Source organism: Hemitrygon akajei, chromosome 28 (assembly GCF_048418815.1).
Source record: "Hemitrygon akajei chromosome 28, sHemAka1.3, whole genome shotgun sequence".
Lineage (NCBI taxonomy): Eukaryota > Metazoa > Chordata > Chondrichthyes > Myliobatiformes > Dasyatidae > Hemitrygon > Hemitrygon akajei.
In genome coordinates, this window is record NC_133151.1 from 41,866,881 (window position 1) to 41,893,937 (window position 27,057).

General features: G+C 58.6%; 1 protein-coding gene across 1 annotated transcript in view; it reads right to left on the reverse strand.

The window, feature by feature from the left end:
- LOC140717570 (aristaless-related homeobox protein-like) overlaps positions 1–25,370 on the reverse strand; it is a 35,749-nt gene extending 10,379 nt beyond the window's left edge. The window contains exons 1-2 of the mRNA XM_073031145.1: positions 25,253–25,370; positions 19,766–19,947 (exon numbers count right to left, since the gene is read on the reverse strand). Of these exons, the coding sequence (XP_072887246.1) occupies positions 19,766–19,947; positions 25,253–25,349 (279 nt within the window). The 5' untranslated portion in view covers positions 25,350–25,370. The remainder of the gene's footprint in view (positions 1–19,765; positions 19,948–25,252) is intronic.
- Between the last annotated feature and the right edge of the window lie 1,687 nt (positions 25,371–27,057).

The following is a 27,057-nucleotide window of genomic DNA, read 5'->3' on the forward strand; positions in this document are numbered from 1 at the left end:
AGACGGAGGAGGGAGAGTGGGAATAGTGACAGAGACTGGGAGGGGATGGGTGGGGAGGTGAGGGGGAGTGATGGACAGACGGAGGAGGGGAGTGTGGGAATAGTGACAGAGACTGGGAGGGGATGGGTGGGGAGGTGAGGGGGAGTGATGGACAGATGGAGGAGGGAGAGTGGGAATAGTGACAGAGACTGGGAGGGGATGGGTGGGGAGGTGAGGGGGAGTGATGGACAGACGGAGGAGGGGAGAGTGGGAATAGTGTCAGAGACTGGGAGGTGATGGGTGGGGAGGTGAGGGGGAGTGATGGACAGACGGAGGAGGGAGAGTGGGAATAGTGACAGGGACTGGGAGGGGATGGGTGGGGAGGTGAGGGGGAGTGATGGACAGACGGAGGAGGGGAGAGTGGGAATAGTGACAGAGACTGGGAGGGGATGGGTGGGGAGGTGAGGGGGAGTGATGGACAGACGGAGGAGGGAGAGTGGGAATAGTGACAGAGACTGGGTGGGGATGGGTGGGGAGGTGAGGGAGAGTGATGGACAGACGGAGGAGGGGAGAGTGGGAATAGTGACAGAGACTGGGAGGGGATGGGTGGGGAGGTGAGGGGGAGTGATGGACAGACGGAGGAGGGAGAGTGGGAATAGTGACAGAGACTGGGAGGGGATGGGTGGGGAGGTGAGGGGGAGTGATGGACAGACGGAGGAGGGAGGGTGGGAATAGTGACAGAGACTGGGAGGGGATGGGTGGGGAGGTGAGGGGGAGTGATGGACAGACGGAGGAGGGAGAGTGGGAATAGTGACAGAGACTGGGAGGGGATGGGTGGGGAGGTGAGGGGGTGTGATGGACAGACGGAGGAGGGAGAGTGGGAATAGTGACAGAGACTGGGAGGGGATGGCTGGGGAGGTGAGGGGGAGTGATGGACAGACGGAGGAGGGAGAGTGGGAATAGTGACAGGGACTGGGAGGGGATGGCTGGGGAGGTGAGGGGGAGTGATGGACAGATGGAGGAGGGAGAGTGGGAATAGTGACAGAGACTGGGTGCGGATGGGTGGGGAGGTGAGGGGGAGTGATGGACAGACGGAGGAGGGAGAGTGGGAATAGTGACAGAGACTGGGAGGGGATGGGTGTGGAGGTGAGGGGGAGTGATGGACAGACGGAGGAGGGAGAGTGGGAATAGTGACAGAGACTGGGAGGGGATGGGTGGGGAGGTGAGGGGGAGTGATGGACAGACGGAGGAGGGAGGGTGGGAATAGTGACAGAGACTGGGAGGGGATGGGTGGGGGAGTGATGGACAGTTGGAGGAGGGAGAGTGGGAATAGTGACAGAGACTGGGAGGGGATGGTTGGGGAGGTGAGGGGGAGTGATGGACTGACGGAGGAGGGAGAGTGGGAATAGTGACAGAGACTGGGAGGGGATGGCTGGGGAGGTGAGGGGGAGTGATGGACAGACGGAGGAGGGAGAGTGGGAATAGTGACAGAGACTGGGAGGGGATGGGTGGGGAGGTGAGGCGGAGTGATGGACAGACGGAGGAGGGGAGAGTGGGAATAGTGACAGAGACTGGGAGGAGATGGGTGGGGAGGTGAGGGGGAGTGATGGACAGACAGAGGAGGGAGAGTGGGAATAGTGACAGAGACTGGGAGGGGATGGGTGGGGAGGTGAGGGGGAGTGATGGACAGACGGAGGAGGGAGGGTGGGAATAGTGACAGAGACTGGGAGGGGATGGGTGGGGGAGTGATGGACAGTTGGAGGAGGGAGAGTGGGAATAGTGACAGAGACTGGGAGGGGATGGTTGGGGAGGTGAGGGGGAGTGATGGACTGACGGAGGAGGGAGAGTGGGAATAGTGACAGAGACTGGGAGGGGATGGTTGGGGAGGTGAGGGGGAGTGATGGACTGACGGAGGAGGGAGAGTGGGAATAGTGACAGAGACTGGGAGGGGATGGGTGGGGAGGTGAGGGGGAGTGATGGACAGACAGAGGAGGGAGAGTGGGAATAGTGACAGAGACTGGGAGGGGCTGGGTGGGGAGGTGAGCGTGAGTGATGGACAGACAGAGGAGGGAGAGTGGGAATAGTGACAGAGACTGGGAGGGGATGGGTGGGGAGGTGAGGGGGAGTGATGGACAGACGGAGGAGGGAGAGTGGGAATAGTGACAGGGCCTGGGAGGGGATGGGTGGGGAGGTGAGGGGGAGTGATGGACAGACGGAGGAGGGAGAGTGGGAATAGTGACAGAGACTGGGAGGGGATGGGTGGGGAGGAGAGGGGGAGTGATGGACAGACGGAGGAGGGAGAGTGGGAATAGTGACAGAGACTGGGAGGGGATGGGTGGGGAGGTGAGGGGGAGTGATGGACAGACGGAGGAGGGAGAGTGGGAATAGTGACAGAGACTGGGAGGGGATGGGTGGGGAGGTGAGGGGGAGTGATGGACAGACGCAGGAGGGAGAGTGGGAATAGTGACAGAGACTGGGAGGGGATGGGTGGGGAGGTGAGGGGGAATGATGGACAGACGGAGGAGGGAGAGTGGGAATAGTGACAGAGACTGGGAGGGGATGGGTGGGGAGGTGAGGGGGAGTGTTGGACAGACGGAGGAGGGAGAGTGGGAATAGTGACAGGGACTGGAAGGGGATGGGTGGGGAGGTGAGGGGGAGTGATGGACAGACGGAGGAGGGAGAGTGGGAATAGTGACAGAGACTGGGAGGGGATGGGTGGGGAGGTGAGGGGGAGTGTTGGACAGTCAGAGGAGGGAGAGTGGGAATAGTGACAGAGACTGGGAGGGGATGGGTGGGGAGGTGAGGGGGAGTGATGGACAGACGGAGGAGGGAGAGTGGGAATAGTGACAGAGACTGGGAGGGGATGGGTGGGGAGGTGAGGGGGAGTGATGGACAGACGGAGGAGGGGAGAGTGGGAATAGTGACAGAGACTGGGAGGGGATGGGTGGGGAGGTGAGGGGGAGTGATGGACAGACGGAGGAGGGAGAGTGGGAATAGTGACAGAGACTGGGAGGGGATGGGTGGGGAGGTGAGGGGGAGTGATGGACAGACGGAGGAGGGAGAGTGGGAATAGTGACAGAGACTGGGAGGGGATGGGTGGGGAGGTGAGGGGGAGTGATGGACAGGGAGGAGGGAGAGTGGGAATAGTGACAGAGACTGGGAGGGGATGGGTGGGGAGGTGAGGGGGAGTGATGGACAGACGGAGGAGGGGAGAGAGGGAATAGTGACAGGGCCTGGGAGGGGATGGGTGGGGAGGTGAGGGGGAGTGATGGACAGACGGAGGAGGGAGAGTGGGAATAGTGACAGGGCCTGGGAGGGGATGGGTGGGGAGGTGAGGGGGAGTGATGGACAGACGGAGGAGGGAGAGTGGGAATAGTGACAGAGACTGGGAGGGGATGGGTGGGGAGGTGAGGGGGAGTGATGGACAGACGGAGGAGGGAGAGTGGGAATAGTGACAGAGACTGGGAGGGGATGGGTGGGGAGGTGAGGGGGAGTGATGGACAGACGGAGGAGGGAGAGTGGGAATAGTGACAGAGACTGGGAGGGGATGGGTGGGGAGGTGAGGGGGAGGGATGGACAGACGGAGGAGGGAGAGTGGGAATAGTGACAGAGACTGGGAGGGGATGGGTGGGGAGGTGAGGGGGTGTGATGGACAGATGGAGGAGGGAGAGTGGGAATAGTGACAGAGACTGGGAGGGGATGGGTGGGGAGGTGAGGGGGAGTGATGGACAGACGGAGGAGAGGAGAGTGGGAATAGTGACAGAGACTGGGAGGGGATGGGTGGGGAGGTGAGGGGGAGTGATGGACAGACGGAGGAGGGGAGAGTGGGAATAGTGACAGAGACTGGGAGGGGATGGGTGGGGAGGTGAGGGGGAGTGATGTACAGACGGAGGAGGGAGAGTGGGAATAGTGACAGAGACTGGGAGGGGATGGGTGGGGAGGTGAGGGGGAGTGATGGACAGACGGAGGAGGGGAGAGTGGGAATAGTGACAGACTGGGAGGGGATGCGTGGGGAGGTGAGGGGGAGTGATGGACAGACGGAGGAGGGAGAGTGGGAATAGTGACAGAGACTGGGAGGGGATGGGTGGGGAGGTGAGGGGGAGTGATGGACAGACGGAGGAGGGAGAGTTGGAATAGTGTCAGAGACTGGGAGGGGATGGGTGGGGAGGTGAGGGGGTATGATGGACAGATGGAGGAGGGAGAGTGGGAATAGTGACAGAGACTGGGAGGGGATGGGTGGGGAGGTGAGGGGGAGTGATGGACAGACGGAGGAGGGAGAGTGGGAATAGTGACAGAGACTGGGAGGGGATGGGTGGGGAGGTGAGGGGGAGTGATGGACAGACGGAGGAGGGAGAGTGGGAATAGTGACAGAGACTGGGAGGGGATGGTGGGGAGGTGAGGGGGAGTGATGGACAGATGGAGGAGGGAGAGTGGGAATAGTGACAGAGACTGGGAGGGGATGGGTGGGGAGGTGAGGGGGAGTGATGGACAGATGGAGGAGGGAGAGTGGGAATAGTGACAGAGACTGGGAGGGGATGGGTGGGGAGGTGAGGCGGTGTGATGGACAGACGGAGGAGGGAGAGTGGTAGTAGTGACAGAGACTGGGAGGGGATGGGTGGGGAGGTGAGGGGAAGTGATGGACAGACGGAGGAGGGAGAGTGGGAATAGTGACAGAGACTGGGAGGGGATGGGTGGGGAGGTGAGGGGGAGTGATGGACAGACAGAGGAGGGAGAGTGGGAATAGTGACAGAGACTGGGAGGGGATGGGTGGGGAGGTGAGGGGGAGTGATGGACAGACGGAGGAGGGGAGAGTGGGAATAATGACAGAGACTGGGAGGGGATGGGTGGGGAGGTGAGGGGGAGTGATGGACAGACAGAGGAGGGAGTGTGGGAATAGTGACAGAGACTGTGAGGGGATGGGTGGGGAGGTGAGGGGGAGTGATGGACAGACGGAGGAGGGGAGAGTGGGAATAGTGACTGAGACTGGGAGGGGATGGGTGGGGAGGTGAGGGGGAGTGATGGACAGACGGAGGAGGGAGAGTGGGAATAGTGACAGGGACTGGGAGGGGATGGCTGGGGAGGTGAGGGGGAGTGATGGACAGATGGAGGAGGGAGAGTGGGAATAGTGACAGAGACTGGGTGCGGATGGGTGGGGAGGTGAGGGGGAGTGATGGACAGACGGAGGAGAGAGAGTGGGAATAGTGACAGAGACTGGGAGGGGATGGGTGGGGAGGTGAGGGGGAGTGATGGACAGACGGAGGGGGGAGAGTGGGAATAGTGACAGAGACTGGGAGGGGATGGGTGGGGAGTTGAGGGGGAGTGTTGGACAGACGGAGGAGGGAGAGTGGGAATAGTGACAGAGACTGGGAGGGGATGGGTGGGGAGGTGAGGGGGAGTGATGGACAGACGGAGGAGGGAGAGTGGGAATAGTGACAGAGACTGGGAGGGGATGGGTGGGGAGGTGAGGGGGAATGATGGACAGACGGAGGAGGGAGAGTGGGAATAGTGACAGAGACTGTGAGGGGATGGGTGGGGAGGTGAGGGGGAGTGATGGACAGACGGAGGAGGGAGAGTGGGAATAGTGACAGAGACTGGGAGGGGATGGGTGGGGAGGTGAGGGGGAGTGTTGGACAGACAGAGGAGGGAGAGTGGGAATAGTGACAGAGACTGGGAGGGGATGGGTGGGGAGGTGAGGGGGAGTGATGGACAGACGGAGGAGGGAGAGTGGGAATAGTGACAGAGACTGGGAGGGGATGGGTGGGGAGGTGAGGGGGAGTGATGGATAGAGGGAGGAGGGAGAGTGGGAATAGTGACAGAGACTGGGAGGGGATGGGTGGGGAGGTGAGGGGGAGTGATGGACAGACGGAGGAGGGGAGAGTGGGAATTGTGACAGAGACTGGGAGGGGATGGGTGGGGAGGTGAGGGGGAGTGATGTACAGACGGAGGAGGGAGAGTGGGAATAGTGACAGAGACTGGGAGGGGATGGGTGGGGAGGTGAGGGGGAGTGATGGACAGACGGAGGAGGGAGAGTGGGAATAGTGACAGAGACTGGGAGGGGATGGGTGGGGAGGTGAGGGGGAGTGATGGACAGACGGAGGAGGGAGAGTGGGAATAGTGACAGAGACTGGGAGGGGATGGGTGGGGAGGTGAGGGGGAGTGATGGACAGACGGAGGAGGGGAGAGAGGGAATAGTGACAGGGCCTGGGAGGGGATGGGTGGGGAGGTGAGGGGGAGTGATGGACAGACGGAGGAGGGAGAGTGGGAATAGTGACAGAGACTGGGAGGGGATGGGTGGGGAGGAGAGGGGGAGTGATGGACAGACGGAGGAGGGGAGAGTGGGAATAGTGACAGAGACTGGGAGGGGATGGGTGGGGAGGTGAGGGGGAGTGATGGACAGACAGAGGAGGGGAGAGTGGGAATAGTGACAGACTGGGAGGGGATGCGTGGGGAGGTGAGGGGGAGTGATGGACAGACGGAGGAGGGAGAGTGGGAATAGTGACAGAGACTGGGAGGGGATGGGTGGGGAGGTGAGGGGGAGTGATGGACAGACGGAGGAGGGAGAGTGGGAATAGTGACAGAGACTGGGAGGGGATGGGTGGGGAGGTGAGGGGGAGTGATGGACAGACGGAGGGGGGAGTGGGAATAGTGACAGAGACTGGGAGGGGATGGGTGGGGAGTGATGGACAGACAGAGGAGGGAGAGTGGGAATAGTGACAGAGACTGGGAGGGGATGGGTGGGGAGGTGAGGGGGAGTGATGGACAGACGGAGGAGGAAGAGTGGGAATAGTGTCAGAGACTGGGAGGGGATGGGTGGGGAGGTGAGGGGGAGTGATGGACAGACAGAGGAGGGAGAGTGGGAATAGTGACAGAGACTGGGAGGGGATGGGTGGGGAGGTGAGGGGGAGTGATGGACTGACGGAGGAGGGGAGAGTGGGAATAATGACAGAGACTGGGAGGGGATGGGTGGGGAGGTGAGGGGGTATGATGGACAGATGGAGGAGGGAGAGTGGGAATAGTGACAGAGACTGGGAGGGGATGGGTGGGGAGGTGAGGGGGAGTGATGGACAGACGGAGGAGGGAGAGTGGGAATAGTGACAGAGACTGGGAGGGGATGGGTGGGGAGGTGAGGGGGAGTGATGGACAGACGGAGGAGGGAGAGTGGGAATAGTGACAGAGACTGGGAGGGGATGGTGGGGAGGTGAGGGGGAGTGATGGACAGATGGAGGAGGGAGAGTGGGAATAGTGACAGAGACTGGGAGGGGATGGGTGGGGAGGTGAGGGGGAGTGATGGACAGATGGAGGAGGGAGAGTGGGAATAGTGACAGAGACTGGGAGGGGATGGGTGGGGAGGTGAGGCGGTGTGATGGACAGACGGAGGAGGGAGAGTGGTAGTAGTGACAGAGACTGGGAGGGGATGGGTGGGGAGGTGAGGGGAAGTGATGGACAGACGGAGGAGGGAGAGTGGGAATAGTGACAGAGACTGGGAGGGGATGGGTGGGGAGGTGAGGGGGAGTGATGGACAGACAGAGGAGGGAGAGTGGGAATAGTGACAGAGACTGGGAGGGGATGGGTGGGGAGGTGAGGGGGAGTGATGGACAGACGGAGGAGGGGAGAGTGGGAATAATGACAGAGACTGGGAGGGGATGGGTGGGGAGGTGAGGGGGAGTGATGGACAGACAGAGGAGGGAGTGTGGGAATAGTGACAGAGACTGTGAGGGGATGGGTGGGGAGGTGAGGGGGAGTGATGGACAGACGGAGGAGGGGAGAGTGGGAATAGTGACTGAGACTGGGAGGGGATGGGTGGGGAGGTGAGGGGGAGTGATGGACAGACGGAGGAGGGAGAGTGGGAATAGTGACAGGGACTGGGAGGGGATGGCTGGGGAGGTGAGGGGGAGTGATGGACAGATGGAGGAGGGAGAGTGGGAATAGTGACAGAGACTGGGTGCGGATGGGTGGGGAGGTGAGGGGGAGTGATGGACAGACGGAGGAGAGAGAGTGGGAATAGTGACAGAGACTGGGAGGGGATGGGTGGGGAGGTGAGGGGGAGTGATGGACAGACGGAGGGGGGAGAGTGGGAATAGTGACAGAGACTGGGAGGGGATGGGTGGGGAGTTGAGGGGGAGTGTTGGACAGACGGAGGAGGGAGAGTGGGAATAGTGACAGAGACTGGGAGGGGATGGGTGGGGAGGTGAGGGGGAGTGATGGACAGACGGAGGAGGGAGAGTGGGAATAGTGACAGAGACTGGGAGGGGATGGGTGGGGAGGTGAGGGGGAATGATGGACAGACGGAGGAGGGAGAGTGGGAATAGTGACAGAGACTGTGAGGGGATGGGTGGGGAGGTGAGGGGGAGTGATGGACAGACGGAGGAGGGAGAGTGGGAATAGTGACAGAGACTGGGAGGGGATGGGTGGGGAGGTGAGGGGGAGTGTTGGACAGACAGAGGAGGGAGAGTGGGAATAGTGACAGAGACTGGGAGGGGATGGGTGGGGAGGTGAGGGGGAGTGATGGACAGACGGAGGAGGGAGAGTGGGAATAGTGACAGAGACTGGGAGGGGATGGGTGGGGAGGTGAGGGGGAGTGATGGATAGAGGGAGGAGGGAGAGTGGGAATAGTGACAGAGACTGGGAGGGGATGGGTGGGGAGGTGAGGGGGAGTGATGGACAGACGGAGGAGGGGAGAGTGGGAATTGTGACAGAGACTGGGAGGGGATGGGTGGGGAGGTGAGGGGGAGTGATGGACAGACGGAGGAGGGAGAGTGGGAATAGTGACAGAGACTGGGAGGGGATGGGTGGGGAGGTGAGGGGGAGTGATGGACAGACGGAGGAGGGAGAGTGGGAATAGTGACAGAGACTGGGAGGGGATGGGTGGGGAGGTGAGGGGGAGTGATGGACAGACGGAGGAGGGAGAGTGGGAATAGTGACAGAGACTGGGAGGGGATGGGTGGGGAGGTGAGGGGGAGTGATGGACAGACGGAGGAGGGGAGAGAGGGAATAGTGACAGGGCCTGGGAGGGGATGGGTGGGGAGGTGAGGGGGAGTGATGGACAGACGGAGGAGGGAGAGTGGGAATAGTGACAGAGACTGGGAGGGGATGGGTGGGGAGGAGAGGGGGAGTGATGGACAGACGGAGGAGGGGAGAGTGGGAATAGTGACAGAGACTGGGAGGGGATGGGTGGGGAGGTGAGGGGGAGTGATGGACAGACAGAGGAGGGGAGAGGGAATAGTGACAGACTGGGAGGGGATGCGTGGGGAGGTGAGGGGGAGTGATGGACAGACGGAGGAGGGAGAGTGGGAATAGTGACAGAGACTGGGAGGGGATGGGTGGGGAGGTGAGGGGGAGTGATGGACAGACGGAGGAGGGAGAGTGGGAATAGTGACAGAGACTGGGAGGGGATGGGTGGGGAGGTGAGGGGGAGTGATGGACAGACGGAGGGGGGAGTGGGAATAGTGACAGAGACTGGGAGGGGATGGGTGGGGAGTGATGGACAGACAGAGGAGGGAGAGTGGGAATAGTGACAGAGACTGGGAGGGGATGGGTGGGGAGGTGAGGGGGAGTGATGGACAGACGGAGGAGGAAGAGTGGGAATAGTGTCAGAGACTGGGAGGGGATGGGTGGGGAGGTGAGGGGGAGTGATGGACAGACAGAGGAGGGAGAGTGGGAATAGTGACAGAGACTGGGAGGGGATGGGTGGGGAGGTGAGGGGGAGTGATGGACTGACGGAGGAGGGGAGAGTGGGAATAATGACAGAGACTGGGAGGGGATGGGTGGGGAGGTGAGGGGGAGTGATGGACAGACAGAGGAGGGAGTGTGGGAATAGTGACAGAGACTGTGAGGGGATGGGTGGGGAGGTGAGGGGGAGTGATGGACAGACGGAGGAGGGGAGAGTGGGAATAGTGACTGAGACTGGGAGGGGATGGGTGGGGAGGTGAGGGGGAGTGATGGACAGATGGAGGGAGAGTGGGAATAGTGACAGAGACTGGGAGGGGATGGGTGGGGAGGTGAGGGGGAGTGATGGACAGACGGAGGAGGGAGAGTGGGAATAGTGACAGGGACTGGGAGGGGATGGCTGGGGAGGTGAGGGGGAGTGATGGACAGATGGAGGAGGGAGAGTGGGAATAGTGACAGAGACTGGGTGCGGATGGGTGGGGAGGTGAGGGGGAGTGATGGACAGACGGAGGAGGGAGAGTGGGAATAGTGACAGAGACTGGGAGGGGATGGGTGGGGAGGTGAGGGAGTGTGATGGACAGACGGAGGAGGGAGAGTGGGAATAGTGACAGAGACTGGGAGGGGATGGGTGGGGAGGTGAGGGGGAGTGATGGACAGACGGAGGAGGGAGATTGGGAATAGTGACAGAGACTGGGAGGGGATGGGTGGGGAGGTGAGGGGGAGTGATGGACAGACGGAGGAGGGAGAGTGGGTATAGTGACAGAGACTGGGAGGGGATGGGTGGGGAGGTGAGGGGGAGTGATGGACAGATGGAGGAGGGAGAGTGGGAATAGTGACAGAGACTGGGTGCGGATGGGTGGGGAGGTGAGGGGGAGTGATGGACAGACGGAGGAGGGAGAGTGGTTATAGTGACAGAGTCTGGGAGGGGATGGGTGGGGAGGTGAGGGGGAGTGATGGACAGACGGAGGAGAGAGAGTGGGAATAGTGACAGAGACTGGGAGGGGATGGGTGGGGAGGTGAGGGAGAGTGATGGACAGACGGAGGAGGGAGAGTGGGAATAGTGACAGAGACTGGGAGGGGATGGGTGGGGAGGTGAGGGGGAGTGATGGTCAGACGGAGAAGGGGAGAGTGGGAATAGTGACAGAGACTGGGAGGGGATGGGTGGGGAGGTGAGGGGGAGTGATGGACAGACGGAGGAGGGAGGGTGGGAATAGTGACAGAGACTGGGAGGGGATGGGTGGGGAGGTGAGGGGGAGTGATGGACAGACGGAAGAGGGGAGAGTGGGAATAGTGACAGAGACTGGGAGGGGATGGGTGGGGAGGTGAGGGGGAGTGATGGACAGACGGAAGAGGGGAGAGTGGGAATAGTGACAGAGACTGGGAGGGGATGGGTGGGGAGGAGAGGGGGAGTGATGGACAGACAGAGGAGGGAGAGTGGGAATAGTGACAGAGACTGGGTGGGGATGGGTGGGGAGGTGAGGGGGAGTGATGGACAGACGGAGGAGGGAGGGTGGGAATAGTGATAGAGACTGGGAGGGGATGGGTGGGGAGGTGAGGGGGAGTGATGGACAGACGGAGGAGGGAGAGTGGGAATAGTGACAGAGACTGGGTGGGGATGGGTGGGGAGGTGAGGGGGAGTGATGGACAGACGGAGGAGGGAGGGTGGGAATAGTGATAGAGACTGGGAGGGGATGGGTGGGGAGGTGAGGGGGAGTGATGGACAGATGGAGGAGGGAGAGTGGGAATAGTGACAGAGACTGGGTGGGGATGGGTGGGGAGGTGAGGGGGAGTGATGGACAGACGGAGGAGGGAGGGTGGGAATAGTGATAGAGACTGGGAGGGGATGGGTGGGGAGGTGAGGGGGAGTGATGGACAGATGGAGGAGGGAGAGTGGGAATAGTGACAGAGACTGGGAGGGGATGGGTGGGGAAGTGAGGAGGAGTGATGGACAGATGGAGGAGGGAGAGTGGGAATAGTGACAGAGACTGGGCGGGGATGGGTGGGGAGGTGAGGGGGAGTGATGGACAGACGGAGGAGGGAGAGTGGGTATAGTGACAGAGACTGGGAGGGGATGGTTGGGGAGGTGAGGGGGAGTGATGGACAGACGGAGGAGGGAGAGTGGGGATAGTGACAGAGACTGGGAGGGGATGGGTGGGGAGGTGAGGGGGAGTGATGGACAGTCGGAGGAGGGAGAGTGGGGATAGTGACAGAGACTGGGAGGGGATGGGTGGGGAGGTGAGGGGGAGTGATGGACAGACAGAGGAGGGGAGAGTGGGAATAGTGACAGAGACTGGGAGGGGATGGGTGGGGAGGTGAGGGGGAGTGATGGACAGACGGAGGAGGGAGGGTGGGAATAGTGACAGAGACTGGGAGGGGATGGGCGGGGAGGTGAGGGGGAGTGATGGACAGACAGAGGAGGGAGAGTGGAAATAGTGACAGAGACTGGGAGGGGATGGGTGGGGAGGTGAGGGGGAGTGATGGACAGACGGAGGAGGGAGAGTGGGAATAGTGACAGAGACTGGGAGGGGATGGGTGGGGAGGTGAGGGGGAGTGATGGACAGACAGAGGAGGGAGAGTGGGAATTGTGACAGAGACTGGGAGGGGATGGGTGGGGAGGTGAGGGGGAGTGATGGACAGACGGAGGAGGGGAGTGTGGGAATAGTGACAGACTGGGTGGGGATGGGTGGGGAGGTGAGGGGGAGTGATGGACTGACGGAGGAGGGAGAGTGGGAATAGTGACAGAGACTGGGAGGGGATGGGTGGGGAGGTGAGGGGGAGTGATGGACAGACAGAGGAGGGGAGAGTGGGAATAGTGACAGACTGGGAGGGGATGGGTGGGGAGGTGAGGGGGAGTGATGGACAGACAGAGGAGGGGAGAGTGGGAATAGTGACAGACTGGGAGGGGATGGGTGGGGAGGTGAGGGGGAGTGATGGACAGACGGAGGAGGGAGAGTGGGAATAGTGACAGAGACTGGGAGGGGATGGGTGGGGAGGTGAGGGGGAGTGATGGAGAGACAGAGGAGGGGAGAGTGGGAATAGTGACAGACTGGGAGGGGATGGGTGGGGAGGTGAGGGGGAGTGATGGACAGACGGAGGAGGGAGAGTGGGAATAGTGACAGAGACTGGGAGGGGATGGGTGGGGAGGTGAGGGGGAGTGATGGACAGACGGAGGGGGGAGAGTGGGAACAGTTACAGAGACTGGGTGGGGATGGGTGGGGAGGTGAGGGGGAGTGATGGACTGATGGAGGAGGGAGAGTGGGGATAGTGACAGAGACTGGGAGGGGATGGGTGGGGATGTGAGGGGGAGTGATGGACAGTCGGAGGAGGGAGAGTGGGAATAGAGATAGAGACTGGGAGGGGATGGGTGGGGAGGTGAGGGGGAGTGATGGACAGACGGAGGAGGGAGGGTGGGAATAGTGATAGAGACTGGGAGGGGATGGGTGGGGAGGTGAGGGGTAGTGATGGACAGACGGAGGAGGGAAAGTGGGAATAGTGACAGAGACTGGGAGGGGATGGGTGGGGAGGTGAGGGGGAGTGATGGACAGAAGGAGGAGGGGAGAGTGGGAATAGTGACAGAGACTGGGAGGGGATGGGTGGGGAGGTGAGGGGGAGTGATGGACAGACGGAGGGGGGATTGGGAATAGTGACAGAGACTGGGAGGGGATGGGTAGGGAGGTGAGGGGGAGTGATGGACAGATGGAGGAGGGAGAGTGGGAATAGTGACAGAGACTGGGAGGGGATGGGTGGGGAGGTGAGGGGGAGTGATGGACAGACGGAGGAGGGAGAGTGGGAATAGTGACAGGGCCTGGGAGGGGATGGGTGGGGAGGTGAGGGGGAGTGATGGACAGACGGAGGAGGGAGAGTGGGAATAGTGACAGAGACTGGGAGGGGATGGGTGGGGAGGTGAGGGGGAGTGATGGACAGACGGAGGAGGGAGAGTGGGAATAGTGACAGAGACTGGGAGGGGATGGGTGGGGAGGTGAGGGGGAGTGATGGACAGACAGAGGAGGGGAGAGTGGGAATAGTGACAGACTGGGAGGGGATGGGTGGGGAGGTGAGGGGGAGTGATGGACAGACAGAGGAGGGAGAGTGGGAATAGTGACAGAGACTGGGAGGGGATGGGTGGGGAGGTGAGGGGGAGTGATGGACAGACGGAGGAGGGAGAGTGGGAATAGTGACAGAGACTGGGAGGGGATGGGTGGGGAGGTGAGGGGGTATGATGGACAGACGGAGGAGGGAGAGTGGGAATAGTGACAGAGACTGGGAGGGGATGGGTGGGGAGGTGAGGGGGAGTGATGGACAGACGGAGGAGGGGAGAGTGGGAATAGTGACAGAGACTGGGAGGGGATGGCTGGGGAGTTGAGGGGGAGTGATGGACAGACGGAGGAGGGAGAGTGGGAATAGTGACAGAGACTGGGAGGGGATGGGTGGGGAGGTGAGGGGGAGTGATGGACAGACAGAGGAGGGAGAGTGGGAATAGTGACAGAGACTGGGAGGGGATGGGTGGGGAGGTGAGGGGGAGTGATGGACAGACGGAGGAGGGAGGGTGGGAATAGTGACAGAGACTGGGAGGGGATGGGTGGGGAGGTGAGGGGGAGTGATGGACAGACGGAGGAGGGGAGAGTGGGAATAGTGACAGAGACTGGGAGGGGATGGGTGGGGAGGTGAGGGGGAGTGATGGACAGACGGAGGAGGGAGAGTGGGAATAGTGACAGAGACTGGGAGGGGATGGGTGGGGAGGTGAGGGGGAGTGATGGACAGTTGGAGGAGGGAGAGTGGGAATAGTGACAGAGACTGGGAGGGGATGGTTGGGGAGGTGAGGGGGAGTGATGGACTGACGGAAGAGGGAGAGTGGGAATAGTGACAGAGACTGGGAGGGGATGGTTGGGGAGGTGAGGGGGAGTGATGGACTGACGGAGGAGGGAGAGTGGGAATAGTGACAGAGACTGGGAGGGGATGGGTGGGGAGGTGAGGGGGAGTGATGGACAGACGGAGGAGGGGAGAGAGGGAATAGTGACAGGGCCTGGGAGGGGATGGGTGGGGAGGTGAGGGGGAGTGATGGACAGACGGAGGAGGGAGAGTGGGAATAGTGACAGGGCCTGGGAGGGGATGGGTGGGGAGGTGAGGGGGAGTGATGGACAGACGGAGGAGGGAGAGTGGGAATAGTGACAGAGACTGGGAGGGGATGGGTGGGGAGGTGAGGAGGAGTGATGGACAGATGGAGGAGGGAGAGTGGGTATAGTGACAGAGACTGGGAGGGGATGGTTGGGGAGGTGAGGGGGAGTGATGGACAGACGGAGGAGGGAGAGTGGGGATAGTGACAGAGACTGGGAGGGGATGGGTGGGGAGGTGAGGGGGAGTGATGGACAGTCGGAGGAGGGAGAGTGGGAATAGAGATAGAGACTGGGAGGGGATGGGTGGGGAGGTGAGGGGGAGTGATGGACAGACGGAGGAGGGAGGGTGGGAATAGTGACAGAGACTGGGAGGGGATGGGCGGGGAGGTGAGGGGGAGTGATGGACAGACAGAGGAGGGAGAGTGGAAATAGTGACAGAGACTGGGAGGGGATGGGTGGGGAGGTGAGGGGGAGTGATGGACAGACGGAGGAGGGAGAGTGGGAATAGTGACAGAGACTGGGAGGGGATGGGTGGGGAGGTGAGGGGGTGTGATGGACAGACGGAGGAGGGGAGAGTGGGAATAGTGACAGAGACTGGGAGGGGATGGGTGGGGAGGTGAGGGGGAGTGATGGACAGACAGAGGAGGGGAGAGTGGGAATAGTGACAGACTGGGTGGGGATGGGTGGGGAGGTGAGGGGGAGTGATGGACTGACGGAGGAGGGAGAGTGGGAATAGTGACAGAGACTGGGAGGGGATGGGTGGGGAGGTGAGGGGGAGTGATGGACAGACAGAGGAGGGAGAGTGGGAATAGTGACAGACTGGGAGGGGATGGGTGGGGAGGTGAGGGGGAGTGATGGACTGACGGAGGAGGGAGAGTGGGAATAGTGACAGAGACTGGGAGGGGATGGGTGGGGAGGTGAGGGGGAGTGATGGACAGATGGAGGAGGGAGAGTGGGAATAGTGACAGACTGGGAGGGGATGGGTGGGGAGGTGAGGGGAAGTGATGGACAGATGGAGGAGGGAGAGTGGGAATAGTGACAGAGACTGGGAGGGGATGGGTGGGGAGGTGAGGGGGAGTGATGGACTGACGGAGGAGGGAGAGTGGGAATAGTGACAGAGACTGGGAGGGGATGGGTGGGGAGGTGAGGGGGAGTGATGGACAGACGGAGGGGGGAGAGTGGGAATAGTGACAGAGACTGGGAGGGGATGGGTGGGGAGGTGAGGGGGAGTGATGGACAGACAGAGGAGGGAGAGTGGGAATAGTGACAGAGACTGGGAGGGGATGGGTGGGGAGGTGAGCGGGAGTGATGGAGAGACAGAGGAGGGGAGAGTGGGAATAGTGACAGACTGGGAGGGGATGGGTGGGGAGGTGAGGGGGAGTGATGGACAGACGGAGGAGGGAGAGTGGGAATAGTGACAGAGACTGGGAGGGGATGGGTGGGGAGGTGAGGGGGAGTGATGGACAGACGGAGGGGGGAGAGTGGGAACAGTTACAGAGACTGGGTGGGGATGGGTGGGGAGGTGAGGGGGAGTGATGGACTGATGGAGGAGGGAGAGTGGGGATAGTGACAGAGACTGGGAGGGGATGGGTGGGGATGTGAGGGGGAGTGATGGACAGTCGGAGGAGGGAGAGTGGGAATAGAGATAGAGACTGGGAGGGGATGGGTGGGGAGGTGAGGGGGAGTGATGGACAGACGGAGGAGGGAGGGTGGGAATAGTGATAGAGACTGGGAGGGGATGGGTGGGGAGGTGAGGGGTAGTGATGGACAGACGGAGGAGGGAAAGTGGGAATAGTGACAGAGACTGGGAGGGGATGGGTGGGGAGGTGAGGGGGAGTGATGGACAGAAGGAGGAGGGGAGAGTGGGAATAGTGACAGAGACTGGGAGGGGATGGGTGGGGAGGTGAGGGGGAGTGATGGACAGACGGAGGGGGGATTGGGAATAGTGACAGAGACTGGGAGGGGATGGGTGGGGAGGTGAGGGGGAGTGATGGACAGATGGAGGAGGGAGAGTGGGAATAGTGACAGAGACTGGGAGGGGATGGGTGGGGAGGTGAGGGGGAGTGATGGACAGACGGAGGAGGGAGAGTGGGAATAGTGACAGGGCCTGGGAGGGGATGGGTGGGGAGGTGAGGGGGAGTGATGGACAGACGGAGGAGGGAGAGTGGGAATAGTGACAGAGACTGGGAGGGGATGGGTGGGGAGGTGAGGGGGAGTGATGGACCGACGGAGGAGGGGAGAGTGGGAATAGTGACAGAGACTGGGAGGGGATGGGTGGGGAGGTGAGGGGGAGTGATGGACAGACAGAGGAGGGAGAGTGGGAATAGTGACAGAGACTGGGAGGGGATGGGTGGGGAGGTGAGGGGGAGTGATGGACAGACAGAGGAGGGGAGAGTGGGAATAGTGACAGAGACTGGGAGGGGATGGGTGGGGAGGAGAGGGGGAGTGATGGACAGACGGAGGAGGGAGAGTGGGAATAGTGACAGAGACTGGGAGGGGCTGGGTGGGGAGGTGAGGGGGAGTGATGGACAGACGGAGGAGGGAGAGTGGGAATAGTGACGGAGATTGGGAGGGGCTGGGTGGGGAGGTGAGGGGGAGTGATGGACAGACGGAGGAGGGAGAGTGGGAATAGTGACAGAGACTGGGAGGGGATGGGTGGGGAGGTGAGGGGTAGTGATGGACAGACGGAGGAGGGAGAGTGGGAATAGTGACAGGGCCTGGGAGGGGATGGGTGGGGAGGTGAGGGGGAGTGATGGACAGACGGAGGAGGGAGAGTGGGAATAGTGACAGAGACTGGGAGGGGATGGGTGGGGAGGTGAGGGGGAGTGATGGACCGACGGAGGAGGGGAGAGTGGGAATAGTGACAGAGACTGGGAGGGGATGGGTGCGGAGGTGAGGGGGAGTGATGGACAGACAGAGGAGGGAGAGTGGGAATAGTGACAGAGACTGGGAGGGGATGGGTGGGGAGGTGAGGGGGAGTGATGGACAGACGGAGGAGGGAGAGTGGGAATAGTGACACAGACTGGGAGGGGATGGTTGGGGAGGTGAGGGGGTGTGATGGACAGACGGAGGAGGGGAGAGTGGGAATAGTGACAGAGACTGGGAAGGGATGGGTGGGGAGGAGAGGGGGAGTGATGGACAGACGGAGGAGGGGAGTGTGGGAATAGTGACAGAGACTGGGAGGGGATGGGTGGGGAGGTGAGGGGGATTGATGGACAGACGGAGGAGGGAGAGTGGGAATAGTGACAGGGACTGGGAGGGGATGGGTGGGGAGGTGAGGGGGAGTGATGGACAGACGGAGGAGGGGAGAGTGGGAATAGTGACAGAGACTGGGAGGGGATGGGTGGGGAGGTGAGGGGGAGTGATGGACAGACGGAGGAGGGAGAGTGGGAATAGTGACAGAGACTGGGTGGGGAGGTGAGGGGGAGTGATGGACAGACGGAGGGAGAGTGGGAATAGTGACAGAGACTGGGAGGGGATGGGTGGGGAGGTGAGGGGGAGTGATGGACAGACAGAGGAGGGAGAGTGGGAATAGTGACAGAGACTGGGAGAGGATGGGTGGGGAGGTGAGGGGGAGTGATGGACAAACGGAGGAGGGAGAGTGGGAATTGTGACAGAGACTGGGAGGGGATGGGTGGGGAGGTGAGGGGGAGTGATGGACAGACAGAGGAGGGGAGAGTGGGAATAGTGACAGAGACTGGGAAGGGATGGGTGGGGAGGTGAGGGGGAGTGATGGACAGACGGAGGAGGGAGAGTGGGAATAGTGACAGGGACTGGGAGGGGATGGTTGGGGAGCTGAGGGTGAGTGATGGACAGACGTAGGAGGGAGAGTGGGAATAGTGACAGAGACTGGGAGGGGATGGGTGGGGAGGTGAGGGGGAGTGATGGACAGACGGAGGAGGGAGTGGGAATAGTGACACAGACTGGGAGGGGATGGGTGGGGAGGTGAGGGGGAGTGATGGACAGACGGAGGAGGGAGAGTGGGAATAGTGACAGAGACTGGGAGGGGATGGGTGGGGAGTGATGGACAGACGGAGGAGGGAGCGTGTGAATAGTGACAGGGACTGGGAGGGGATGGTTGGGGAGCTGAGGGGGAGTGATGGACAGACGGAGGAGGGAGAGTGGGATTAGTGATAGAGACTCGGGGGTTGATGGTCTGCTGATGGTGAGGTGTGATAGGGAAGGAAAGGAGGTGGACAAATGGGGACAGTGGGGGAGGTGACCCCATGGGTGCTGGGCAGATGGAGTGTGTGGAGAAGAGGGAAACAGGGAGGAGGGGAGAGAGTAGGGGGAATCGGGTGGATCAGAAGAAAGGAAAGGGACGGGGGGAGCAGATGATCAGAAACGTCGTTTCACTCGGGGAAAGGGCATGGGGCAAGGGTCACCGGGCTGTGAGCATATTGAACTCAGTTCACAGGCATCAGTCGACCCTCAGGAGTGAGAGGGAGTGAGGCTCTCTCTCACTGGAATGAGGGTTGTTGGGTTTCTTCTCAGGGCTGAAGTCAAGGGGGCAAGGGTCACTCTCCTCAGGGTGAAGGGTCACTCCACAAGGAAGGAGTCGCACCAGAAGTTCCCTCTAACTTTTTCTTTACAACTGCGCGGACCAGCCATTGCTCTGAAGAGGAAATTTTCACACGGTCTGAGAAACGTACGGATCTTTAAAATGGGTACTATGCATATTTAGAACGCAAATTGAGAAATCACACACTTGATTTTATTTATAAATTGAAGTGTGTAATGGGATTCAGTAAGACAAACTTTCACAAACTCTTTTCTAGCCGTGTGCAGTTCCGGCTGAGTGGCGACCGAGGAGTGTGCGTGGGAGCGTTTCTGGATCTGTGCGGCCACGCATCTCAGAGTGCCCAGCATTTCATGGACTGAGGGGGTCACAGGTTGGCCAGGGTGAAGGGTCATGGGTCAGGTGGGGGTCAAAGGTCACTCTACGGGGGGGGGGGGAGCGAGAGGGTAGTTGCGGCAGATTTGACACGGGGCCACGAATTACTTACAATAATCCGGGCGTCGTCGACGTTGAGGGCCTTCGAGAGGGTCTCGCGGGTCCAGACGTTGGGGTACTTGCACACCGAGTATGCCCTCTCCAGTAAACTCTTCTGCCAGGAGTTATACTTGGTTCTCTTCCTGCGCCGGGGTCCGTTCATGGCGGCGTGGGGCGAGGCCATCAGGGCAGCCTCTGCAAACGAGAGCCAGCAGAGTCAGGGGCCGGACACCTAACACCCCCCCACTGCCCCCGGGATCCCGGAGGGACCCGGGCGGACATCACATCCGCGTCCCGATCCTACCACCCCTTCCACGTGCAGGCCAGAGCAAGAGTGAAACAGAAACAGAGAGGGGATAGGAGGTAGTGAGGGGGAGAGGGAGAGAGCAGAGAGGGGACAGGAGGAGGAGTGGGAAGAGAGAGAGACTGGGTACAGACTGAAAGGAGGTGTGGGAGGAGAGAGAGACAGGCACAGAGAGATGTGGGAAAAGAGCGAAAGACTGGGGTAGATAGAGAGTGGAGGTGTGAGAAGAGGTGGAGATGGAGTAGAGAGAGTGGAGGTGTTGGAGAGAGAGAGAGACTGGTTTAGAAAGAGAGGAGGTGTGAGAAGAGGTGGAGATGGGGTAGAGAGAGTGGAGGTGTTAGAGAGAGAGAGACTGGTTCAGAAAGAGCGGAGGTGTGAGAAGAGGTGGAGATGGAGTAGAGAGAGTGGAGGTGTTAGAGAGAGAGAGACGGGTTCAGAAAGAGTGGAGGTGTAAGAAGAGGTGGAGATGGGGTAGATAGAGTGGAGGTGTTAGAGAGAAAGAGACTGGTTTAGAAAGAGAGGAGGTGTGAGAAGAGGTGGAGATGGGGTAGAGAGAGTGGAGGTGTTAGAGAGAGAGAGACTGGTTTAGAAAGAAAGGAGGTGTGAGAAGAGGTGGAGATGGAGTAGAGAGAGTGGAGGTGTTGGAGGAGAGGGAGAGACTGGTTTAGAAAGAAAGGAGGTGTGAGAAGAGGTGGAGATGGAGTAGAGAGAGTGGAGGTGTTGGAGAGAGAGAGAGACTGGTTTAGAAAGAGTGGAGGTGTAAGAAGAGGTGGAGATGGGGTAGAGAGAGTGGAGGTGTTAGAGAGAGAGAGACTGGTTTAGAAAGAGAGGAGGTGTGAGAAGAGATGGGGTAGAGAGAGTGGAGGTGTTGGAGGAGAGAGAGAGAGACTGGTTTAGAAAGAGAGGAGGTGTGAGAAGAGATGGAGATGGGGTAGAGAGAGTGGAGGTGTTGGAGGAGAGAGAGAGAGACTGGTTTAGAAAGAGAGGAGGTGTGAGAAGAGGTGGAGATGGGGTAGAGAGAGTGGAGGTGTTAGAGAGAGAGAGACTGGTTTAGAAAGAGAGGAGGTGTGAGAAGAGGTGGAGATGGGGTAGAGAGAGTGGAGGTGTTGGAGAGAGAGAGAGACTGGTTTAGAAAGAGAGGAGGTGTGAGAAGAGGTGGAGATGGAGTAGAGAGAGTGGAGGTGTTGGAGGAGAGAGAGAGAGACTGGTTTAGAAAGAGAGGAGGTGTGAGAAGAGGTGGAGATGGGGTAGAGAGAGTGGAGGTGTTAGAGAGAGAGAGACTGGTTTAGAAAGAGAGGAGGTGTGAGAAGAGGTGGAGATGGGGTAGAGAGAGTGGAGGTGTTAGAGAGAGAGAGACTGGTTTAGAAAGAGAGGAGGTGTGAGAAGAGGTGGAGATGGAGTAGAGAGAGTGGAGGTGTTGGAGGAGAGAGAGAGAGACTGGTTTAGAAAGAGAGGAGGTGTGAGAAGAGGTGGAGATGGGGTAGAGAGAGTGGAGGTGTTAGAGAGAGAGAGACTGGTTTAGAAAGAGAGGAGGTGTGAGAAGAGGTGGAGATGGGGTAGAGAGAGTGGAGGTGTTAGAGAGAGAGAGACTGGTTTAGAAAGAGAGGAGGTGTGAGAAGAGGTGGAGATGGAGTAGAGAGAGTGGAGGTGTTGGAGGAGAGAGAGAGAGACTGGTTTAGAAAGAGAGGAGGTGTGAGAAGAGGTGCAGATGGGGTAGAGAGAGTGGCGGCGTTAGAGAGAGAGACTGGTTCAGAAAGAGTGGAGGTGTAAGAAGAGGTGGAGATGGGGTAGAGAGAGTGCAGGTGTTAGAGGAGAGAGAGAGAGACTGGTTTAGAAAGAGGAGGTGTGAGAAGAGGTGGAGATGGGGTAGAGAGAGTGGAGGTGTTGGAGGAGAGAGAGAGACTGGTTTAGAAAGAGAGGAGGTGTGAGAAGAGGTGGAGATGGGGTAGAGAGAGTGGAGGCATTAGAGAGAGAGAGACTGGTTCAGAAAGAGTGGAGGTGTAAGAAGAGGTGATGGGGTAGAGAGTGGAGGTGTTAGAGAGAGAGAGACTGGTTTAGAAAGAGAGGAGGTGTGAGAAGAGGTGGAGATGGGGTAGAGAGAGTGGAGGTGTTAGAGAGAGAGAGACTGGTTTAGAAAGAGAGGAGGTGTGAGAAGAGGTGGAGATGGAGTAGAGAGAGTGGAGGTGTTAGAGAGAGAGAGACTGGTTTAGAAAGAGAGGAGGTGTGAGAAGAGGTGGAGATGGAGTAGAGAGAGTGGTGTTGGAGGAGAGGGACAGACTGGTTTAGAAAGAAAGGAGGTGTGAGAAGAGGTGGAGATGGAGTAGAGAGAGTGGAGGTGTTGGAGAGAGAGAGACTGGTTTAGAAAGAGTGGAGGTGTAAGAAGAGGTGGAGATGGGGTAGAGAGAGTGGAGGTGTTAGAGAGAGAGAGAGACTGGTTTAGAAAGAGAGGAGGTGTGAGAAGAGGTGGAGGTGTTGGAGAGAGAGAGAGACTGGTTTAGAAAGAGTGGAGGTGTAAGAAGAGGTGGAGATGGGGTAGAGAGAGTGGAGGTGTTAGAGAGAGAGAGACTGGTTTAGAAAGAGAGGTGTGAGAAGAGATGGAGGGGGTAGAGAGAGTGGAGGTGTTGGAGGAGAGAAAGAGAGACTGGTTTAGAAAGAGAGGAGGTGTGAGAAGAGGTGGAGATGGAGTAGAGAGAGTGGAGGTGTTAGAGAGAGAGAGACTGGTTTAGAAAGAGAGGAGGTGTGAGAAGAGATGGAGATGGGGTAGAGAGAGTGGAGGTGTTGGAGGAGAGAGAGAGAGACTGGTTTAGAAAGAAAGGAGGTGTGAGAAGAGGTGGAGATGGAGTAGAGAGAGTGGAGGTGTTGAAGAGAGAGAGAGACTGGTTTAGAAAGAGAGGAGGTGTGAGAAGAGGTGGAGATGGGGTAGAGAGAGTGGAGGTGTTGGAGGAGAGGGAGAGACTGGTTTAGAAAGAAAGGAGGTGTGAGAAGAGGTGGAGATGGAGTAGAGAGAGTGGAGGTGTTGGAGAGAGAGAGACTGGTTTAGAAAGAGAGGAGGTGTGAGAAGAGGTGGAGATGGGGTAGAGAGAGTGGAGGTGTTGGAGGAGAGGGAGAGACTGGTTTAGAAAGAGGGGAGGTGTGAGAAGAGATGGAGATGGGGTAGAGAGAGTGGAGGTGTTGGAGAGAGAGAGAGACTGGTTTAGAAAGAGAGGAGGTGTGAGAAGAGGTGGAGATGGGGTAGAGAGAGTGGAGGTGTTGGAGAGAGAGAGAGACTGGTTTAGAAAGAGAGGAGGTGTGAGAAGAGGTGGAGATGGGGTAGAGAGAGTGGAGTTGTTGGAGGAGAGAGAGAGAGACTGGTTCAGAAAGAGAGGAGGTGTGAGAAGAGGTGGAGATGGGGTAGAGAGAGTGGAGGTGTTGGAGAGAGGGAGAGACTGGTTTAGAAAGAGAGGGGGTGTGAGAAGAGGTGGAGATGGAGTAGAGAGAGTGGAGTTGTTGGAGGAGAGAGAGAGAGACTGGTTTAGAAAGAGAGGAGGTGTGAGAAGAGGTGGAGATGGGGTAGAGAGAGTGGAGGTGTTGAAGGAGAGAGAGAGAGACTGGTTTAGAAAGAGAGGAGGTGTGAGAAGAGGTGGAGATGGAGTAGAGAGAGTGGAGGTGTTGGAGAGGAGGGACTGGTTTAGAAAGAGAGGTGTAAGAAGAGGTGGAGATGGGGTAGAGAGAGTGGAGGTGTTGGAGAGAGAGAGAGACTGGTTTAGAAAGAGGGGAGGTGTGAGAAGAGATGGAGATGGGGTAGAGAGAGTGGAGGTGTTGGAGGAGAGAGAGTCTGAGACAGCCAGAGTCTGTCCTCCCCTCCATCCTGGTATGTATTATCCCTCTGAAGACCATTCACCCACTACACCACGGTGCGCTGGGAACTGAACCCGGGTCACCCATAACCATTCACCCCTTCCTGATCAACCTCCACTTTAAATGTATCTAACGATTTGGCCCCCACAGGTGTCTGCGGCAATGTATTCTGGAGATTCAGCACCCTCTGGTTTTCCTCTATTCTGAGACTGGTCCTGGACTCCCCCACAATAGGAAACATCCTCTCCACATCCACTCTATCTGTGTCCTCTGGTCCTAGACTCCCCCTCTATAGAAAACATCCTCTCCACATCCACTCTATCAGTGTCCTCTGGTCCCAGACTCCCCCACAATAGGAAACATCCTCTCCACATCCACTCTATCTGTGTCCTCTGGTCCTAGACTCCCCCACTATAGGAAACATCCTCTCCACATCCACTCTATCTGTGTCCTCTGGTCCTAGACTCTCTCCACATCTACTCTGTCCAGTCTTTGGGTTTCAGTGAGGGTAGGTATTCATCCAGCAGGGATTTGCCACTTCCCAGGGAGTAAACGGTCAATGCCAGGAGACAGGGGCACGGAAAGGTGATTCGGGGAATGTCCGCAGGGAATGTCAGAGGTAAGATTTTTATTTTAACACAGAGAGGGGAGGTGCACTGGGGACGTTTGAGATAAAAACGGAGGATTAGTTGGGAGGGAAAGGTTAGGCTGAAAGATGAGGTGAAGTACAGTACAGTCCTGAGACTCCCCCCACCGTCCCGAACTGCAGCAAATACAGGCCCAGAGACATGGACACTATCCTCATACATTAACCCTTCCGTGTCCTCTCCGGGGCCAGGAACGCCCTTCCGGAGATGCGATGTGCCTGAGTAGCACCTCGGCCGCCCACACTCAGGGTCCAGGAGTACAGGGGGAGAGTGCAGGGAGGCAGCGAGGGGAAAGGGGGACGTTGGTGGGAAAACGGGGAGAGAGGACAGGGCATCGGGAAAGAGGGAACACAAGGGGGTGAGAGTTAGACAGAGGATGAGAGCGCAGAGGGCTGGTGACGGAGGGAGGGGGTTGAAGGATGTTGTGAGGGGGATATTGAGGGGTTAAATGAGGGGGCGCAGAGAGGACGAATGGGGGCGTTGGGCGAGGAGGACTGGGGTAGAGAGGAGATTCTGAAGGCGGTTGAGAGGAGACTGGGAGTTTGAGAAGGGGATTGAATCCGGTTGGGAGGATTTGGAGGGGATTGAGAGGGGCACTGAGGACAGAGCAGAGGTGAGGAGAGGGACTGTGACCAAACCGGCAGGTCTCAGACGCCCGGTCACGAGAGGTTCCGGAGACCCTGCGCGTCTGACTCGGTCATAGTGAACTTACCCATCAGCGCCATCCCGTCCGTCCTGTCCGCCTCCTGGTCCCGGGAACTGTCGGGCACCATGTCCCTCCGGGGCTCCGGCGCCCGCAGCGTCTGCATCGCTCCGAAGACAAAGTAAAGTCCAAATTGTACCTGCCTCTAGCCCGACCGACTCCCCAACTTTATAGGGAGGGCCCTGGGAACAAGTCGAGGCATGATGTGGCCGGAATCTCCTCCCTCTGTGACACCCCCTCCCCCGCCCCTCTCCAATCCACAAAACAGGGAGATAAACACCTCCGGGAAATGGGACTGCGCGTTGCTTATCATAAGACCAAAAGAGACACAGAGACAACGACAAACAAGATGCAGGCGCTGGAAATTCAGAGCGACACACACACACAAACTCAGCGGCTCAGGCAGCGTCTGGGGAAATGAATGAACAGTCGACGTTTCGGGTCGCAGCCTCCCGCACTCCCAAAGATTTTCTTGCTAAGGCTGAGGTGCAGGAGACCTGAGGGAGGTGTATAAGATCACGAGGGGACACTTGGACTTTTCATCGCGGCAGGGGAGTCAAAAAAACTAGAGGTCACAGGTTAAAAGTCAGAAGAGAAAGATTAAACAGGACTTGAGCCAAAGGGCTTCTACCCGAAAAATTGACTGTGTATCACACGGTAGTGTAGTGGTTAGCACAACGTTTTACAGTACCAGCGACCCGGGTTCAATTCCCATCACACGGTAGTGTAGTGATTAACACAACGTTTTACAGTACCAGTGACCCGGGTTCAATTCCTATCACACGGTAGTGTAGTGATTAACACAACGTTTTACAGTACCAGTGACCCGGGTTCGATTCCTATCACACGGTAGTGTAGTGATTAACACAACGTTTTACAGTACCGGTGACCCGGGTTCGATTCCCATCACACGGAGGTGTAGTGATTAACACAACGTTTTACAGTACCGGTGACCCGGGTTCGATTCCCATCACACGGTAGTGTAGTGATTAGCACAACGTTTTACAGTACCAGTGACCCAGGTTCCATTCCCATCACACGGTAGTGTAGTGATTAACACAACGTTTTACAGTACCAGTGACCCGGGTTCAATTCCCATCACACGGTAGTGTAGTGATTAACACAACGTTTTACAGTACCAGTGACCCGGGTTCGATTCCCATCACACGGTAGTGTAGTGATTAGCACAACGTTTTACAGTACCAGTGACCCAGGTTCAATTCCCATCACACGGTAGTGTAGTGATTAACACAACGTTTTACTGTACCAGTGACCCCGGGTTCGATTCCCATCACACGGTAGTGTAGTGATTAACACAACGTTTTACAGTACCAGTGACCCGGGTTCAATTCCCATCACACGGTAGGGTAGTGATTAACACAACGTTTTACAGTACCAGTGACCCGGGTTCAATTCCCATCACACGGTAGTGTAGTGATTAACACAACGTTTTACAGTACCAGTGACCCGGGTTCGATTCCCATCACACGGTAGTGTAGTGATTAACACAACGTTTTACAGTACCAGTGACCCGGGTTCGATTCCCATCACACGGTAGTGTAGTGATTAACACAACGTTTTACTGTACCAGTGACCCGGGTTCGATTCCCATCACACGGGAGTGTAGTGATTAACACAACGTTTTACAGTACCAGTGACCCGGGTTCGATTCCCATCACACGGTAGTGTAGTGATTAACACAACGTTTTACAGTACCAGTGACCCGGGTTCGATTCCCATCACACGGGAGTGTAGTGATTAACACAACGTTTTACAGTACCAGTGACCCGGGTTCGATTCCCATCACACGGTAG